The sequence below is a fragment of the Thunnus albacares genome, chromosome 3 (assembly GCF_914725855.1).
Source record: "Thunnus albacares chromosome 3, fThuAlb1.1, whole genome shotgun sequence".
Classification (NCBI taxonomy): Eukaryota; Metazoa; Chordata; class Actinopteri; order Scombriformes; family Scombridae; genus Thunnus; species Thunnus albacares.
In genome coordinates, this window is record NC_058108.1 from 3,535,380 (window position 1) to 3,554,309 (window position 18,930).

An 18,930-nucleotide genomic window follows, 5' to 3' on the forward strand; every position below is an offset into this window, starting at 1 on the left:
CTCATCTCAACAACATCAGTCACTTCTATGAAAAACCTCCTTTCATGTGTTCTGTAACTGATATCCTGAGAGTTCAGGCAGCGCTTGAAAGATCTCTGAGCTTAGATGCGTTCAGGAAGTCCAGCTCTGCCTGTTATGACTAATTCATCGCTCTGGTGTCCCTGCAGATCCTCGCCGGTGTCCAGCGAGGAGCTCCTGGTCAGCTGTGGCTTCCTGCTCTGTAAAGGTCTGGTATCCCGTATGGACCTGGTCTCCATCCATCTCTCCTCCAGCCCCCGCCTCTTCTCCTTCCTCTCGCTGGCCTGGGGCTTCGTGGCCGACGTGGACATCGAGAGTGAGAAGTACCGTCACGTGGGAGCCGCCCGGTTCACCGTCGGCACGTTGGTGAGGCTGGCTTCTCTCCGCGTTTACAAGGGCAAGCTGGCTTACCTGCCCGCCGCCGAGGACTACAACAACCGGCGCGCTTTGAGAAATAACAGGAGACTGCACTGCAACAATCCGGCCGCCTCCCTGTGTCCGGCCTCTCCCCTGAGCCGCCCGTCCAGAGACTCTTCCCTCCAGAACACCTTCCACAACTCCTGCCACTCCAACAACTCCCTCAAAGTGAGGAGGACGGAGGGCACGCCTTCCCGGAGCGCCACCAAAGCCCTCGCTGGCCCGCCGGACACCCTGTTGCTGCCTCTGGACCAGCCGCTGCCCAGCGACTGGGTGGTGGTCCCGGAGGAAGACTTTGTCCTCATGCTGGCTATGTACCAGTCCCACCTGGCGGAGGACCTGCTGGCAGCACCGGACGCCATCTTGGACGACGGCGCCATCCATCTTTTCTACGTTAGAGCAGGAATATCCCGCACCGCGCTGCTGAGGCTGTTCCTAGCCATGGAGAAAGGTGCACATCTGGCTACAAACTGTCAACATCTGGTGCACACTAAGGTGCGGGCGCTCAGGCTGGAGCCGCATTCGCCCAAAGGGATAATAACAGTAGACGGGGAAGTGGTGGAATACGGGCCGGTGCAAGCTGAGGTGCACAGAGGGCTGGCGAGATTAATCACTGGATGAACTGAAGCTTTCATCTCTGCTGTTTTAAAGGCTGATGACGTGGAATCAAACAGACCCCAGAAACACATTTTTAGCGTTTCAGATCAGAAATGTTCAGGTACAGAAGCAAAGACGAGGACGTAAGACTGATTCACTTTCATCTGCTGCTGTTCTGCTCTCAGCGGTACAAAGAAAATTCACAATTCATCAGAAAACGTTGTGATGTACAAGAAACAAGCGATATGTGTGGAGAACCAAAGTGCTCAATATTAAATAAATAAGGTATTTTCAAAATAAATCATCTAAATAAATGCAGACAAAATAAATAATATAAATGATCAAATACATTTTTCAAACTAGTTTAATGTCATTCTTATTTCAAAATACATTTTCTCAATGATCGTTTTACTTCAAAATGATTGCAGTGCTGCAACAATAAGTCCATTAACTGATTATTTGAGCGACACGATATTAATCAGCAACTATTTTATTTTTTTAAGGAAAATTTGGTGGTTGCAACTTCTCAAATATGAGGATTTTTACACTCATATGTGTCAAACATGATGGTGAACATGACATTTGTAGATGTCACCTTGAGCTCTAATCAATAATAGGTCAAATAATCTGTAATCGCAGTTTATTGGCTGTTGATTCCCGCCCACTTCCAACCAGTGAGAAGAGCAAAAAAACAAAAACCCACAAATCTCTCTTGTGAAATAACCAAAACTGTTCAAACATCAGCTGATGATGTAGGAACTCGTTGTTCAGAGCGAGAAGCTGGTTGAGAAAACATGTTTACTGGATCTTTAAAAAAAACAAAACGACCAGTAAAGCTGCTGGAATCAAATAAAATGACCATAAACTCAGATATTTTGAAGAGAAACCAGATGAAATCATTTATTTTTAATGATCTTAGATGTAAAGATTTATTGCTGTTGTAGAATTCCTTCACAACTGGATTATTTCATTGTTTCATGCTTCTATTTATTTAATATTAAACACTCGGGGGTCTCCATTACCGACCGTTAGATACGTCAGCATCACTTTACAGATAAAACACAGACACACTTTAAATGTTGAACCTCCGCTGAAAGTAAATCCGTCACCATCTTCAGCCTCCAGCGTCTCATCTTGTTTATGGCTGTGTGGAGAGTATTTCTTCTTTGTGCTGAAGATGACATATCAACATGAATTACAGCATCTTATGCAACAGCGACGGACTGCGTTTCTGCCTCCATGGCTCCTCTGCAGTAGGATGGAGACTCTGTGTGTGTGTGTGTGTGTGTTTGTGTGTGTGTGTGTGTGTTGTCATTGCCCTAGTTTGGACAGAGACGATCAGGCTTCGCAACTGTTATTTGTTCTTCAGCCTCAAACTCTCAATTAAGGCCAAAAGTCGTTAACTTTGAATCCTCGATGGGTCGGTGTGTGGAGTCTGGGACGACGACGGCGGCACACAGGACACAAGACGGATCCCGAGAAAGCACATTGCATAATACCGTGTTAGATTCAACCACTTGTACAGAATTTGACATTAGTTTCTTCATATCAAAGCGATGTGAGATGATCCCACAGCGCGTTTGACAAGTCTGGTCTCCGATCAGATCCTGTGTGTGTTTGTTGTGTAGCACCAGAGTCTCAGATCCACAGTTTCATATTTGTTGCCTTAAAGCCTCGTTAGCTCTGTCTCGGTTTCCTAAACCAATCACGTTGTTTTAATTTGACATGTGAACAGATTCATGTCTGTCAAAGCAGTTTGAACTGATTTTATTCTGATTTAAAGGGAAAGTTGTCCCGTTAGCAGTAATGTAACACTTTTAAACACCGTTAAAGGGTGAGTTCACCTAAATGATACCATGTTTTTATATGAACATATTTTCTCTGGAACCTGTTGTTGTATCCAGACAGTTCTGGTTTGATTGATTTCTGCTTCAACACAACAGAGGTGACTGAAAGTTGACAGACTTCCTCGTCAACAATGGGACTATTTCTTCTCTAGAAAGTATTTCTAATGAAAAATGTTCACAGTGACGTCTGCGGAGTGACACAGGAACACTAAGATGCTGCTACTGTTACTGTTACTGTTATAGACTGATCTAACAATCTCAAAAGTTTCAAATTGGCCTTAAAAATGGTTTATTAAGCATATTTAATCTTCTTTTTGCATAAGAGCATAATTAAGTGCTTTTAAAAGGCAGAGCAAAAACACCTCTTTGTCTCAGTTGTGTTGAAACGAGGCAGAATTTGAGAGAAACTGATGATCCAGTTACAGATAAGACGGGAAAATATGTAAAAATTTGGGTGAACTGACCGTTTATTTGCTTGGTGCTTTTTCCTTATTTCTCTGATAACTGGTTACATCTCAGACCAGTTTACAGGCTGTAATGAATGAAACCGGTGTCGATACTAACGAGACAAGGAAGTTGGAAACATCAGAAAAGTAAATAAGAGCATCTCGCTCCAGAGAAACATCTCCTGGAGGAAGCAGAGCCTCACAGATTGATGATGGTGGTGTTTCTGCTCTCTGTCCTGTAGCGACGGCCCCGGTCGGGTGATTGATGCGTTTTAGTGCCTCAATGTTCTCCACAGCTGCATCCTCCCTCTCTCCCTCCATCCCAACATACCACATTTCCTCTTTCTCTTCTGCTTTCATCCATCCATCCATCCATCCATCCATCCATCCGCTGCTTGAAGTACTGCAGTGCTCTGCAGTGCAGTACGGCGGATTTATGACTCTTCATCACCTACGTGTCCTTACCATCCAGCTTTAAGTCACACAGAAGAAATGATGACTGAGAAAGCAGCAAAGTCTGATTTTTTTAATGTTTGTGATCTGATTTTTTTTTTATTTGTGTTTAATTTAATTCACAAAGATCAGATCTGGACACAAAGAGGTTAAAAGGTCAAAGTGAGGTGAACTTTGAGTAATCATGCCTTAAAGATAACGGTTTGAGAGGTCGAAGCTGGTTAAACAGCACATTGATGAGTGAAGGGTGGAGCTGGAGGATGGAGGAAGGAGGAAGGAGGAGGATGATGATGAGGAGGAGGAGGAGGGGGAGATATTGACTTGTTAAATGCTGCATGAGGTAGGCGGTGTTGTGTTCCTGACAGGGCGCCCTTCCTCTTCCTCCTCACCACAAGAGATTGTTTGGGAGGATTAGCAAACAGTCCTGATGCTGTGAGGAAGAGAAAACACACACACACACACACACACACACACACACACACACACACACACACACACAGGAGCTGATATCTAACAGCTATTTGTCATTTTAAACATGAATAACAGGAAGAAAGGTGGGATTTTGAATAGAAATGTTTGAACCATCACGCCATGACTATGTTTAATACTGTTAAGAATTAAATCAAGCAAAACCAAAATGTATTTCCTTTAAAAAGATATTCTTCTATACATGTTTTTGCACATTCCGTCAACATTTGAACAAAGCACGTTTGTTGCCAATGTCCTTTTTGAACCCTTTGTAGATTATTAAGTTATACACAGCAGCTTATTTAGTTGAAACGTTTACTGACGAGTGACTCTGCAACAGGAATTCAGCTGAAGAGCGACAAGCACATAAGACAGAAACAGTACTTGAAGACACGCTTGTTTCAGTTTTTTTCTTTTTACTGTGGGTTTTGGGGACAAATGTGGTCTGTAGCAGCAAAACTGAGGTCAGGCACATGACTGTTAATAATGGACATAAATCCAACACAGCGGTTCCCAACCTGTTTGACCTGTGAACCCTCCCCCCCTCCCCCAGTCAGTTTCTGGCCCCTCATCCACATCAGAGGAGATTTTTCCTACTGAGACTGTTTTATTTGACAGATTTTAGGGCCAATAAATTGTAAGATGATCCAGTAATTCATTCATTTTGTGCAGCAGAAACATGTTTTTCTGCTTCAGTCCCTTCAGATTTGTGTGTCGACCTGCAGGTTGGGAACCGCTGATCTGACAAACACCACAGTGTGCTGCAGGCTCAGACCGCTCTCATCTGTTTCTGAGGATGTTCTTTCTATGCATAGTCAGGTTTCTTATGAGCGATGCAGTGGTCCTTTTCTCCGTTTGATGTGCCTTGACTGTGCTGCCTCCCGGTGGTTTGAATACGGTGGTGCGCTCACTCGTTGATCATTTCTCACCACCATTTTTTTTTTTAAAAACTTGAATGTGCTTGGAGGAAACGGGGAAAATTGGCCAAACTGATGAGTATGAAAACATAAAGCATCCGTCTTCATGTCAGAAATATTATATTGTGTATGATTCATGTAATTCTGGCTCTGTGCTTTCCTGTGAACCTGCATCTCTCTGTTTAAGCTGCCTCATCATTAACAACCACAAATCAAATCTTTAATCGCTCCTGGAGAAGAAATCAGAGCGACGGCCTTCAGCCAGAATCCAATTTCTGTTTGTGGGTCAGTGTGATTGAAAATCTAAATGAAGGCCAGCCAGGTCGTCCCACTTTAATCAGACTAATAAAGATTCAGATGACGAAGGACCTGATGTTCGTTTCCTGTCAGAAAGCTGAAGACAGACAAGAGAAACTCTGACTGTTGATTTTTAAAGTCTTTACCTGCTGCTCCTCGACTGTCGCTGTCATTTTTTTTTTTAATTTTCTTCTGGCACACTGAAGATTGAATGATTGATTCTTTATTCAAAGAGATATCTATTTTTCCATTAGACAAATGTCTGTAATTTTCTATTATTTGTGTTTTTGATTGATAAATAAAACGAACGATGAGAAACAGCTGGTCTGTGGTGCAGTTTATGACACGTCAGCTGCGCTTGAAATCTGTTTATGATAACTTTTATATCAAATATCATTATTCTGAAGAACATCTACAGTCTACACAACAGCTAACAGGATCCAAATAAATTAAAAGCCACAATGTCACTATGGTACTGCTTGCAAAGTTTAATACATCACTATACAGTCGTCTTAACGCAACAAATGTTAACCAATAAAAAAAGGAAATCAGAAGTACAATACACACTCAGCATTTTGTACATATACTGTTTGCCCCAAGCGTCCACGTGACTGGTTAGAACTCAAGTTTGTGTTAAATATATACTGTATGTATTTATAGATTTCAATATAGTCATGATGTCTGTACAGAGGGAATCAGGCTACAAATCATAACTTTATTAGTTCATTTTTTTGTTTTTTTTTTAATATATCAATAACAGGCCACTGTGGAAATGTAGACATCATACAGTCAAGTCTTGTGTGAAGCCCATTCAAAAGGCTTAAAGCAACATGTTACATGCTTTGGCTGTAAAACAAACTTCTCGCAGTAATAATAATTATAATAATAATGATAATAATAATAATAATAATAATAATAATAATAATAATGGTTTAAATCTGAATAATATACACACATACACAGAAAATTGTACATAGCATCATGTGCTTGATATCCTGCCGGACTTTTGCTTCGAGATCTAGCGAGAAAGCTTCACATTTTCTGTTTCTGCGAGTTTTGACAAATGAGGGCGAAAGATGGAGCGATAATGTCACCGTTTAATTCTTGGTGGAGCCGCGTGTGTGTGTGTGTGTGTGTTTGCACTTTCCAAAACACCATTATTCTTTGGCCCTTACTTTTTCTGAATATTAGGTGAAAGGGAGGAGGGGAGGGGGGACACTCCTCCAAGAATTGAGACGGTGACATTTTACAGACAGCAGCATGTAGGGAAGAGAAAAAAAACCAAAAACAGACGAGAAAGCAGACAAGGCTACATGCTACAGCTACAGCAGCCAGCGAAGAAGACGACACGTCTTCCTCTGTAGCATTAAAGGCAGCGAAATAATAAAGTAAAATCCAGGAAGAGGACAAAATGTCATGGAAGCCTGATTGCCACATCTGGTACAGGAATGCCAGTATATGGAGGGGAGGGGCGGGCGGTGGGGGGGGGCTGGAAGACAAAACAAAATACCCTCATTCATGACCTCTTTTGTTTGTTTTTTTAAGTCTCTTTAAAACGCAGCAACTCTTGGCTCATGGTTTTTATCCTCTCCCGTCACTCTCTCATTCAGAAACACTCTTCAGCATCAAAAGTTCTTTGTTCAAGTAAAATACCAGACATCTTCATGGGATAAGGAGCTCGAGTCAGGGGAGAAAAAAAAAAACACAGAATAACAGAAAATAATAATAATAATAATAATCATCAAGCGGGATAATTATATCAACAAATCTTCAGCGTCACACTCGTTGCGGTTTGTAAATCTGACGTGATTAAACTCTGCACGTGCAATTCGGGGGAAAAGGAGAATACAGCGACGGCCGCAGTGTGAGAGACTGATGATGATTAAAGGAGGGGGGGGGGGCGGGACTGAGCGGGAATCTGCACTATTAAAAAAGGAGGAAAACACTGGAACAGGGGGGGTTTTAGTGGTCTTAGATTGTGAGTTTAGGCCTGTGTAGGTTAATGTCTAAAGCGTGACACAAGCAGCTCTGTACACGATGGTCTGAGATCATTAAGAACAATTCAAGTAAGGCAACATGTTGACATGAGATGACGGAATGGATGCAGGTATGTTTTTGTTTTTTTTTTTGTTGTTGTTTTTTTATTTCCTCTATTTATTCTGTGTCATTTGCAGTGATGTGGATTCACCTCCGTCGCCCGCCGAGTGAAGCCTGGAGGGAGGGAGGGAGGGAGGGAGGAGGAGTGGAGCATTGTGGGTCAAACTCCAGTCTGAAACCTATATTTCAGAGTGTAATGACGTCAAAAACACCATTTTTTTTTTCTCCGTTTTTTTGGTGATCGAACAACTTTCGCTAACCTCCACAGAGAAGTGAACGGAACTTTTGTATGTAGAGGCGACAGCTGTGTTAAACTTCACATCATAACGTCACCTGACTGACCATAAACAGCTCCAGCGGTGTGACCTCCAGAGGTGATCCGCGTGTAAACTTTGTCACTCGATGTTTCGCTGCGTGGTTCGGTGCGAGTGATTGGCGAAGGAAAAAATACCAGTAAATGCCAGTGGAAGAAGTGGCGAAGCTGTTTGTGGTTGGCAGTTTTACTGACATTCAGTACGTTCTACTTGAATATTTATGTGTGTGTGTGTGTGTGTGTTTGTGGATAAAGAGAATTTGGCAGAAAGCGTACAACCAGTGATTTCTATTTAAAAAGAGTCCTCCTGGTCGGCATGTTTATTTATACGGTGTCACCTCTCCCAAGACCGGATTGTCCGTGTGTTTGTTGTAGTGCAGGATGGTACAGCGAGAGTATCAGTAGTGCTACAGATAATAGCCGCAGTCCAGCCAGGAAAGCTCGGCTTTGCAGTTTTTTTTCAGTGGAACCCAGCCGTCTTTGACCTCGTCCGAAACATAGCGAAGATCATGAGTCCGCGTGACGTTTTTCAGGCTGATTGAGATCGCAGAGCGGTGAGACGGCGGATCCCTGCCCGTACGATGGAGGCTGCTGGATGCCAGGTGGATGAGGGAGGTGGAAGAGAGGGTTCATGGCACTGATTTTTCATCTCATTCTGTCCTTTTTTTTTTTTTTTTTTTTTTTTTTTTTTTTTGCATCCACACCAATGCCACTCAAGTCTTAAGTCCCGGTGAGGCCCGAGAGAGACTCCGCCTCCAGGAGAAGCTCTGTGTGTGTTTTACCTGCGTGAAGCGTCCGTGAAAGATGAGCGTTTTCTACGTGACGGAGCGAGCGCGAGGTCCGCCGCTCTTTATCCGTCGCACACATCTGCAGGGAGACTGAAGGAGAACAAAGACATTATCAAGTCGCATCCAAACCAGGACCTGCTCACTCTCCTGATGAAAAGGTGCTGCTCTCCTGCGGTCGTGGTTTGATTGAGAGGAATTATGGGAAAAAAAAAGACAAAGCGTTGTGGAGTTGGGGCAGCGGGAGGGGGGGGGCAGAAAAGATTAAGAAATTGAGGCAAAGGACGAAAACGTGGGCAGTGCTGGGGGCACAGTGCAGCTCTGAACAGGCGTACAGAAGAATTAAAGTTGTAGCCCCACCAGACAAGTAATGGATCCTCCTCTACAGCTTGAGGCAGATGAGAAGGTAGAAAAGGAGGAAAAGAGAAGGGGACAGTGCAGAGGTGTGTTGGGGAGCGGGTGAGGAGGCACTTACTTGTCCTCTGTGTGCTCAGGCATGGCGGCGGAGGCCAGCGCAGCTCGGTACTGCTGCAGCACGCCTCGAACGCTCTTCACAAAGCCCTTAGAGAGCGGGAAGAGCGGAAAGCCGATGTCTGGGTAGCCGCTGCCCTCCGGGAGGAAACTCCGGTAGCTCTTTCTTCGTTTCTTTGGTCGCACCACTGGCTGGCTTCCCGTGGAGCCCGCCCCTCCTCCGCCAACCGCGGCGGAACCCGATTCTGACGTCCCACCACGGACTACAGAACCGGGGCCCCTACTTTCACCACCCAGAGAGGCGTTCCCCTGGGTGCTGTCGCAGTCTGAGTTCTGGCTCAGCTCCTGCTGAGAGGCCGCTGTAGTGGAGGGACTCAGCCCTGAATCCTCCAGCTCCTCCTCCATAATACTGCTGACTCCCGCCCCGGTGACCCCCTCCTCCCCGGGCTTACAGGGGCTGCTGTGGGCCACCGACACGGGCCCCGATCCCAGAGGCAGCTGCTCATCCAGAGGCTCCACGGACGAAGGCCGCTCCTTCGAGTGGTGAGCCCTGGAGGACACGTGCGCCGCGTGACTCCTCTCGGCGGCGTCGTTCAGCTCAAGCCACGCCTCCAGGCGGTGGACGAGCCGCCAGCCGTTCAAAACAAAGTGCTCCTGGATCTCCTGCTTGAAAACGTCCACGGGATTCTGGAGAAGCTGCGTCATAGACTGGACCATCTTGATCAGGGCCATCTCGTTGTAGCAGCGGCTGTTCTCGTATCCTTCCTGTAGGCCTCGGTCGCTGTCGAAGCCGGCCTCGTTATAGTAAGGCTCATTGACGAGGATAAGGCCTGCAGAAAACACATGTACACACGCTGAGGTTATTATCAACATCAGACTAAGAATTTCATACAACCTGATGAAAACCAAAGAAGAAAAAACAGTGTTACAGTGTTTTCTGTCTGTAGTGATTATGAATGTTGGTCTAGTTGAATTGTTTTAAACCTGGTTTGGTGTCTTTCCACCATAGTGAGATCATACTGACCCTAATTTACTTTTGATTCTTTCTTAGACTCAAACTTCGTGGATTTGAGGGCAGCATCAAAGCAAGTACAATAGAATTGTGATGTAATTTACACAGTAAACTACACTGGTCAAAGGTTCACCACTATGCTGATGATACTTAACTCTAAAATCACCCTCACCCTCCTGATTACATGCGACTCACAGTTTTAGCAGACTACATGATGCAGCAGGTGTGTTTTGTCCTTTCTGATCCACAAACAGACAGCGGTTTTACACTCTTAGACTTTCCAGGTTTGAGTTTTTTCACTGTAAATACCGTAAATTACAATCTCCATGTTTCAGATCAAAGGATTGAATCAGCTTTTTTATCTCTTTATGTTGTCGTCTTTCTTACGTTTGTGAACAATTCTGTTTTTCATTCTGAAAATTTAGAAGAGAAACGGTACAACACCAACCCACTCACGATCAGAACTTTAATTACAACACCAGTTAGTGTTACAGTCGTTATTTTCTTCCTCCATGCTGAATGACTCGTATCCCTTTTTAATTTTCTGTCTCATTTCAGGTTTTATATTATCAAAAATTAATTCTGGTCTTTTTTTTCCCCCCCTGTGGATTCAATAAATTGTAGATTCATTTTGTGCCATGTGAGATTTATGAGGCCAGAAGAGCCAATTTAAAACCAATCATAGTGAGTTCAGATTGGTTATTTCACTGTGTGACTGTGTGCTGGAGGATATTTTAACCAAACATGCACCTTGATGAACACCACAGTTAAAGACACGTTTTACATGCGAGAATCTGATAAAATAAGTGAATTAAAACCTGGAATGAATTTCTCTGGCGGCCCAGATTGCAGATAACTTTTATGTGTAACATCAGTCTGTGAGGCAGATACATCTAGTCCAATGACTGTGTGAGACGCTGCACTTCTGAGCGAATGAACGCATGAATAAAACATTTTTGTGCCGCAGAGAAAAGAAGGTTAATGGAAGAGTGTGAGTGTGAACTAACCTTGTATGGAGATGAGGACTTGCAGCAGACTGGACTTGCTGGTCCACCTCTCGGTGCCCTGCGGATCGCCGCAAAAGACGACAACAATTCAGCACAACGTTTGGAGGAAAACAGAAAAACGGGAGGCGTCGTCGAACTGCAGAACACTTAATGAAGTGAATGTGCTGCTGGCGCCGTGGGAGACCTCTCTGAAGCAGCAGCGCACGCTTATGAGTAATAATCCAAACATAGATTCATGCTCACATGTGCATTGCTGTGTAAACTAAAAGGATACTGATGAGCACATAAATACTACACTGATTATGACCTGCAATGCTGTGCAGTTACTTCATGGAACATTAATATATTATTTTGATTAATGTATTTATTGTTTAGTCTTAGTTTTGTCCAATCAACAGTCCAAAGATATTCAATTTATAATGATATAAAAACCAGAGAAAAGCAGCAAATCCTCAGCTGCGTTCATTTCTGATCGACTAATTGATTAAACGACTAATTGAATTAGTCAGTTAATCAATCAAATGTACATATGCACAAAAAAAAACCCCCAGAAAGACCGAAAATCAACTGGTGCACATAAACAATGAATATGTGACAGTTACATTTATCACTTCCATTATGTTACCTGAGTTGTAACATTGACTAATTCAATCTGGTTGAAAATATCAGGTACAAACTGGTTCAGGTAGGCGTCACACACCACCACCAGTGTCACACTTCAGCCATGTTGCTTTAATTAGAGGTCGACAACTAAAACAGTGGAACTAAAGTCAAAAAGACACATTTGTCCACATTAACCGAAAGTTGTCTCACTTCTGTACATACAGAAATCTGTAAAAAACTCTCACCTTGCCGATCCAGGTGCCCAACAGACTGACGCACACCTTGCCGTTGTCGTAGAGGTTGGGATTGAGGCGGCCGCTGCACTGGGACAGGTAGCGGAACAGAGGCGGCACAGCTGGGTAGATGTTGGGCAGCTGGATGTCGAACAGGAACAGGCCGTCCTCGTAGGGCGTACGAGTCGGCCCTTTGATCAGAGCTGAGAACAGATCCTGCGTCGGACAAAACAAAAAGAACTTTATGACACGTTTTCTTTGAGAAGTTTTTGAATGAGAAAGCAGTAAATCATAGTCAAGTGAAGCCCTGTTGAAAGAAAAGATACTGCAGACACTTTTTATACTGACTGTAACTCACAAAACAACGATATGAGGACTGGCGGCCTCGATCTTTAAGTTGTTATTTAATTTTTATTAGTTTTTAAATATTAATCAGTTTCTCATAAAGCCTTTCTGCTTTTCTTACACACAGAGGATCTCACTACTTGTTCATCCTCCTCCCTGGTGTTGTTGTTGTTTTATTATCGTTATTAATGTAATATTAACGACTGGAAACCCACCATGCGATCTTCAAAGGTTTTGACCATGATGCCGTCCGGCAGCGACGTCGCTAGCAGAGCCATCTCCTTCCTCACTGTGCTGAAGAACTTCTTGGCCTCCGCCGGCTGAAATTCCATTTTCTTAAAAGAGTGCGTGTCTGCAGCAGAAAGAGACGATGATTGAATTGCGATACAGAAAGAAACAGAAATCTACAGACACAGCTCGGGCAGGCGATTCATCGCGTTGAAGGATGTGCGAGTCTGTGACAGACAAATTTGATTACAGGATGGAAACGGGAGGCAGCTGCCGTCAGTCACAGTACTGAAGAAATATAGAATTCTGTTTGGTGTCGGAGTGTTCAAGAAAACTATCTAGTAGAGATCAAGTAGATCACCGAAGACTTTCAAGAAGGAGAATATAGTGGAGGGAGGAAAAACACATGGAAGGTTCAAAGAAAGAAAAATAGATAAACAGAGGAGGAGAAAGAAAGAGAGATGAAACAAATGGAGGAAGGAAGAGAAGAGAACATGTAAGAAAAGAAACAACTGTTCACATTTGGCCTCAGGTGACTCCGACGACTCTTAACGACATCATTACAACAGCCAGGAGCGCTAACGAACCAAGTGGTATCAATGACCCTACAGAGGTTTAATACCTGGGACTGCCCACCAATCAGAATTGAAGACTTGGATGAGAGGTGAAAGTGTCTACAACCAAAGTCCAGCTGCCCTTGATTCAACCCTCTTTGGATAAACACCTGGATGACTGACAATCTTCATAGATACAGAAGGAAAGAATTAAACACACATCCTCATTTCTCACCTGGTGCCCATTCCAGCACAGAGAACACTTCTCCCTTGGCACTGGTAAAGGTGACGCCGGGTTTGCCACCGCTCTGTTGGCAGAGTACAGGTGTGTCGCTGAGAAACTCACTGGGCCATTCTTGTCCACCCACCGGTGTCTGCGGCTCTTGCTGAGGCTTTTCCTCTCCGACTCTCTCGGTCTGAACGGTAACAGACACAATCGATGTAACAATGTCTCAAGACGTAACGCTGAGTTCACTCACAGAAAAGTCTTATTTAAAACACATACCTCCGTCCCCGCTCCTGTACTCCCTCCCGCTTCCACCACAGCCTCCATCTTCTCCTCCTCCACGATGGCCACGTTATCCAGCGTCTTCCTCAGGTTCTCCTGGAGCTTCTTGATGTCGTCCAGGAAGCGTTTCTCCTTCGTCGGTTTCTCAGGGGCTGTGGGTGTCACCGAACTTGCTACGTGAGTTGTGGAAGCTGGTTCTGCGGAGGTCGGGGAGGTCGGAGAGCCGCCGGTCCAGAGCTGCTCCACGGTCATGTTCTTCAGGCTCTCCAGGATCTTCAGGGCCTCTTTCAACTCCCTGAAGCCTCGAGAGGCGCCGTCTTTACAGGGCTTCTCCGCTCCGTTGACAGCTCCTCCTGGAGTGGTTCCTGAGCAAAAAGACAAGGAAGTTTACATGTAAAACAGTCTGAATGACAGAAAACGTTGCTTCACATATCAAGCTTAGTGAATACTACCTCTAAAGACAATTATAGACTATAGCAAGCTCCAGTTCATTTAAAAACACACACATGTACATCCAAAGCCACACATATTACTCCAATAATTACTTCATAATTTCTACTTTTTTTTCTATTTAATTGCACGAGCACAAAGATCCTGTGTGGGCGTCTCCAAGAGCAACTGCTATTTTGGTTCATGTATATGCAGCGATGCAAAGTACAAAAGGGCTGCGTGAAGGTGAATATAGATCATCGTGGTGATTAATAAATATAATAAACCCAGAAACAGCTGAGCCAATCACAGTGAAGCATGACAACAATAACTTAACAAATGAAGAATCTCCAGGAGATCATATTGTTGTCTGGATGGTCCAGAGTTTCACCACAAATCTGTTCTGACAACAATATTCCAGCTCTAACTCGACTATATCCCACATGTAAATGGTTCTATATAAATAAAACGTTGCAGCCTAAAGAGACAGACGGCTGGAGAATTCTGTAATGTTTTATTAACACACAACAGTAAGTGAAATGAACAATATTATAAATATTGCAAAAGCTCGGCTCCCCACCTCCTCCAGCAGCAGGGCTCGCCACAGCCACAGACGCTTCCCCCTCCTCTCCGGGGACCGCTTTAGAGGGGCTGGTGACCCCGGCTTTGCTGCCCTCCTGAGGGGGGATAATGAACATGGCGGAGCCGGTGGGCGTGGGGGTCGGGGTCGCCGTGTCGGTGACATCTGCGTTGTTGATGTGGCTGTCGTCCTCAGTGGTGACGCCGTTGTCCGTCTCCCAGCTGTCGCTCTCATCCTCCCACTCCTCGGTGGACAGGACGCTGCTCGTCTCCTCCACCGAGTCGTAGTCGGTCTCCTCGATCTCAGACTCCACGTTGTAAAGATGCTGCGCGTGTGATTAGAAAATGATTATCAGCCGCTTTTCAGCTCCGAATGCTTGCAAATCACTTAACAGTTTCTCACTTCTAATGTCAAAAATGAGGTTGTTTCATCAAAAAAAAGCTTTTACCTGCGGCAGGACGATAGTCATGGAGTTGTCCGCCCACACCACCTCCACTTTGCTGCTCACATCCACCCTGGATACCTGACCTACCGACGTCTGTGGGCAGAACAACAACCAACAACTCACTCCCTCATATGATGTTTGAGATTAGTTCATAAAAACGAGACCAAAACAACAAAAGCTGCAATGTTTATTCATTTACACCACAGTATCATACTGTTGGATGAAGAGAGGATCCTAAACAAAACTTTGCATGATTCCTAGTGTGACTGCCTTTCCTTATATTCCCCATAAATCTAACCATTACACTTTTGTATTAATGGAAAATTCAAGTCATCCAAAATCTGCAGGAATCATCCTTTGGGGACCACAGATATCGTAGTTCAGTACTAAATTTCGTGCCAATCTGGTCAAGAAATGTTGCTCAAAGTGTTGGACAGACATCATGAACTAACTTACACTCCACCACTAGCAGAGCAAAATATTATATGTGACACATAACACAGGTGAGGAAAATCCTCTTTGCTGGGCCTTAATGTAGGAGAAAAACGTTTTAAATTGTTCTCACCTCATTTTCACAGTCGTTCTGTCCGTTCTCCGAGTTCCATATTCTGATGACGATGTCTGTGGTGCGGAAGTGGAAGTCCGGATGATCCGAGATGTCGTAAACACTGACGTCCTCCTCCATACCGATAACCTGGATTAAAACGATCGCCAGGCTCATTATATATATCGCTACATGAAATCTGCTAACCACGTATGAATATTATGAGTGTAGTCAAGTTGCTATGGTTACGAAAACTGCTCTTCCCACTTGCAGTGAAGCCCCCCCCCCTCCTCCCTACATAATACTACTGTCTTATTTTGAATTTTTCCCTCTCTTTCACACACTTCATCATTCTCTTGTTTTCCTGACTGACCTCCACGTCGTCACTGGTTGAGTTGAGTTTGATCCACTTAACAACACATGTTCTGCCTTTGTGATCTCCAGACTGGATCACCCCGTACACCCCTGGGTCCTGGAGGGCTTGGGCTGAAGCGAGCACACAAACACACACACACACACGCACACACACATGCACACAAACACAGATTAGAGATCAAAACACAAAATACAAAAACACCTGAAACCTCTAAATGTAAAGATTTGTAGCAAAAAATAGAAACTTTTAGTCGGCTGAAACATCACAACCTTCAAGTAAATCCCTGTATTTTCAGTCCATTTGTACAGACTAAAGCAAACTTGGCTTAGTTTCAGCAAATGACCTAGATACTGTTGGCGCTAGGTTGCTGAGTGGCCTAAATAAAAAAACACCTCATCACAGTCCGCAGGGACAGAAATCTGTCACACACACACTGCGTCTTCCCCCGGTCTGAAGAAGTGAAACGGAACAAAGTGAAATAATACAAAACAAATCAGATTCAAGTGATATTCCTCACGTCGTTTGTCTACTACAAAGTCTCCGGGACAAAACTCGTGGCTGTCCAGGTGCTGGATGGGGATGAGGTCGTTCGATCGGATCCCCTTCTCTACTCGCCCGTCCTTCCACATCACGTCGGCCGTGGTCTTTGTGGACACGACTTCCACCGCCACCCTGCACGAAAACACACACACACACACACACACACACACACACACACACATCAAGTTTGTTTTTTTCATAAAGCTCAAAATCACAAATTTGCCTCAGAGGGCAGCAAAGAGCTTTTCTCTCTTACAGTAGTCTGGTATATTTCTATCTTGGTTACCTACGTTTCACTCATCACATAGGAAACGCTACAGTAGGACGTTTCTGCCCCTCATACCTGTATATCTTCACTCAACCACTACATTCACCCCGCCTACTTCTTGGCTTGTTGGGAACTCAATCTTGCATTTCATTCTTTCTTTCCTCTTGTTCTGATTCTTCCTGTGATCATTTTTTAATCGTTTGTTCCTTTGCCTCAGGAAGCAAACTGTTGCTGGGGCATCAATCAGAATCACACCAGTGGAAAATTAAACAGGAAACAATGTTTTTATAGTTGTTCTGTCATCTGAGTGCACAAATCATTTAACCTAGCCTCGAACTGAGGCTTCTTTAAAATATTCAGATTATATTAGAAAAAAAGGATATAAACAAAAGAAATGAATTTGTTGTCTAATACACACACATAGGAAACCATTCATGTAACAATTCATGTTACACTTTGTAGGCAACTGGTTCAACTGGTAATAAGCCATGAAAACACAGAACAAAACATCATTTAATGTGAGATCCATTTTAATTCAATTTTATTTGTCACTAAAAGAAGAGAAATTCTGCAGATTGTTATGGTGTGTTTGATGTAGTAAAAACAGTGAGATAGAATGTGTGCAGTGAGTGTTTTGTAAGCTGAGGATGTGTGTGTGTGGTTGAGGATGTGACACCATCAGCGGTCTGAAAGACTCTCTGTGTGTGGGTGCCGTCAGGCTCCAGTGTCACTGTTAGATCGACACTGTACACGATGAGCCCTTTGACAAACAAGATAGAGGTTGGAGCGACGGACAAACACGGTGTTGTCAGATTTCCGCTAATTGTTGTTTGTTTAAAACAGTGGGTAAAGATGATGTCATTGGTCTGATTTTTACATCTACGTCCTGCCAGAGCAGCAGGAAGGGCGACTAAATGTGTAGGAAGCAGCGTCATCAGACCTATCTGTCCTGTAGAAGGGGATTATAGCTCATGTTATTATTGTCATATGGACCATATTGGAAGCCGATCGTGTTCATCTCCAGAGGCCTGTCGTGGGCATGTGAACGTCTGTTGTCCTCTGTCTCCTAGGACTAAAGTTCATGTTAAAGACAGCTCACAAACCACTAGTGCCACTGCAGGCACTAGATGAGCTCCCTCCAGGAGTACTGAGGTTCCGGCTGAGGTTGTTGAAGTCCACGTTCTACGTTGTGTTTGCGCCCGCTAAGCTCTTGATAACAGCAGATACGTTATCAAGAGCCCCTGTGAAACACACTCACACAAGCAGAAAAAGACAATGATGTCATTCAAAAGCTCCCTGCAACAGAAGCAAGACTGAAAGTGATTCAAGAGAATCAGAAAGCCGACCCCGTGTGTGCAAAGCTAACCAAGTACTGCGAGACTAAGTGGCCTGAGAAACACTCTTCCACCAGATCTGGGGCCTGACAAGAAATCCTCCATGACTTCCACAATGGTCACTGAGGTACTGTCAAGTGTAGGGCGAGGGTTCACCAGTCTGTCTGGTGGCCAGGACTGTCCGTACACATCAGTCAGCTGGTGGAGAACTGTCACACATGTTCACAGCACGAGGCAGAACACAGAGAGACCCTGGCGAACGGGAGGGTACAGACTTATTCTTCTGGGAGAAAAAGTCTTACCTTCTTGTAGTCGCTTATTTCTCATGCTACACTGAAGTAGCACAACTCAGTGCTGCCTCTGAGAGTTATGTCTGATAACGCACTCTTCCAAGGCTTTGCCATGTCTGGGTTTACACAGGTTACACAGCAACCCAAGGTATCCACAAGCCGATGAGGAGGCTGAGAGCGTGCTGTGACTACTGTAAAAGGACGGTGGAAAGGAGGAGGTGAGAGAACAAAGGCTTTGATTACATGGTGTACCGCACCTCTGGAAAGTCAGCCGCTCACGGGGAGACAGCTACGCACCACCATACCACAGCTCCCAACATCCCCACTCCTCCGTCGGCCAAACATCAGAGGATTCACGAAGTCTGAGAAGCTGGAGAAGGAGTAACCAACAACACAACTACAACCTGCGTCACAGAGCCCGTCTGTCCTTTACCGCCACCGCAGTCCGGGTAAAATGTGTGGCTCCCGTTGAGAGAAGATACAAAGGACAGTCGTTCAATCTGTGACG

The 18,930-nt window shown here is 44.4% G+C and overlaps 2 protein-coding genes across 4 annotated transcripts in view; one reads left to right on the forward strand and one right to left on the reverse strand.

Annotated features, from left to right (window-relative positions):
• Positions 1-1,357, forward strand: part of LOC122978827 (sphingosine kinase 1-like) — a 37,401-nt gene extending 36,044 nt beyond the window's left edge. For both annotated transcript variants that reach the window (XM_044345851.1, XM_044345852.1), the window contains exon 5: positions 168-1,357. In XM_044345851.1, the coding sequence (XP_044201786.1) occupies positions 168-1,056 (889 nt within the window). In that variant the 3' untranslated portion in view covers positions 1,057-1,357. The remainder of the gene's footprint in view (positions 1-167) is intronic.
• Positions 1,358-5,928: 4,571 nt separating this feature from the next.
• The window catches only part of ube2o (ubiquitin-conjugating enzyme E2O), a 38,984-nt gene continuing 25,982 nt past the window's right edge, over positions 5,929-18,930 (reverse strand). Inside the window, exons 12-23 of one of the 2 annotated variants that reach the window (XM_044345849.1) lie at positions 16,508-16,662; positions 15,988-16,100; positions 15,636-15,764; positions 15,074-15,163; positions 14,626-14,950; positions 13,614-13,981; positions 13,344-13,524; positions 12,542-12,678; positions 11,994-12,197; positions 11,146-11,203; positions 9,131-9,956; positions 5,929-8,748 (exon numbers count right to left, since the gene is read on the reverse strand). In XM_044345849.1, coding sequence (XP_044201784.1) covers positions 8,721-8,748; positions 9,131-9,956; positions 11,146-11,203; positions 11,994-12,197; positions 12,542-12,678; positions 13,344-13,524; positions 13,614-13,981; positions 14,626-14,950; positions 15,074-15,163; positions 15,636-15,764; positions 15,988-16,100; positions 16,508-16,662 — 2,614 coding nt within the window. In that variant the 3' untranslated portion in view covers positions 5,929-8,720. Of the gene's footprint in view, positions 9,957-11,145; positions 11,204-11,993; positions 12,198-12,541; positions 12,679-13,343; positions 13,525-13,613; positions 13,982-14,625; positions 14,951-15,073; positions 15,164-15,635; positions 15,765-15,987; positions 16,101-16,507; positions 16,663-18,930 lie in introns of both variants that reach the window. The other variant, XM_044345850.1, reaches the window with a different exon arrangement.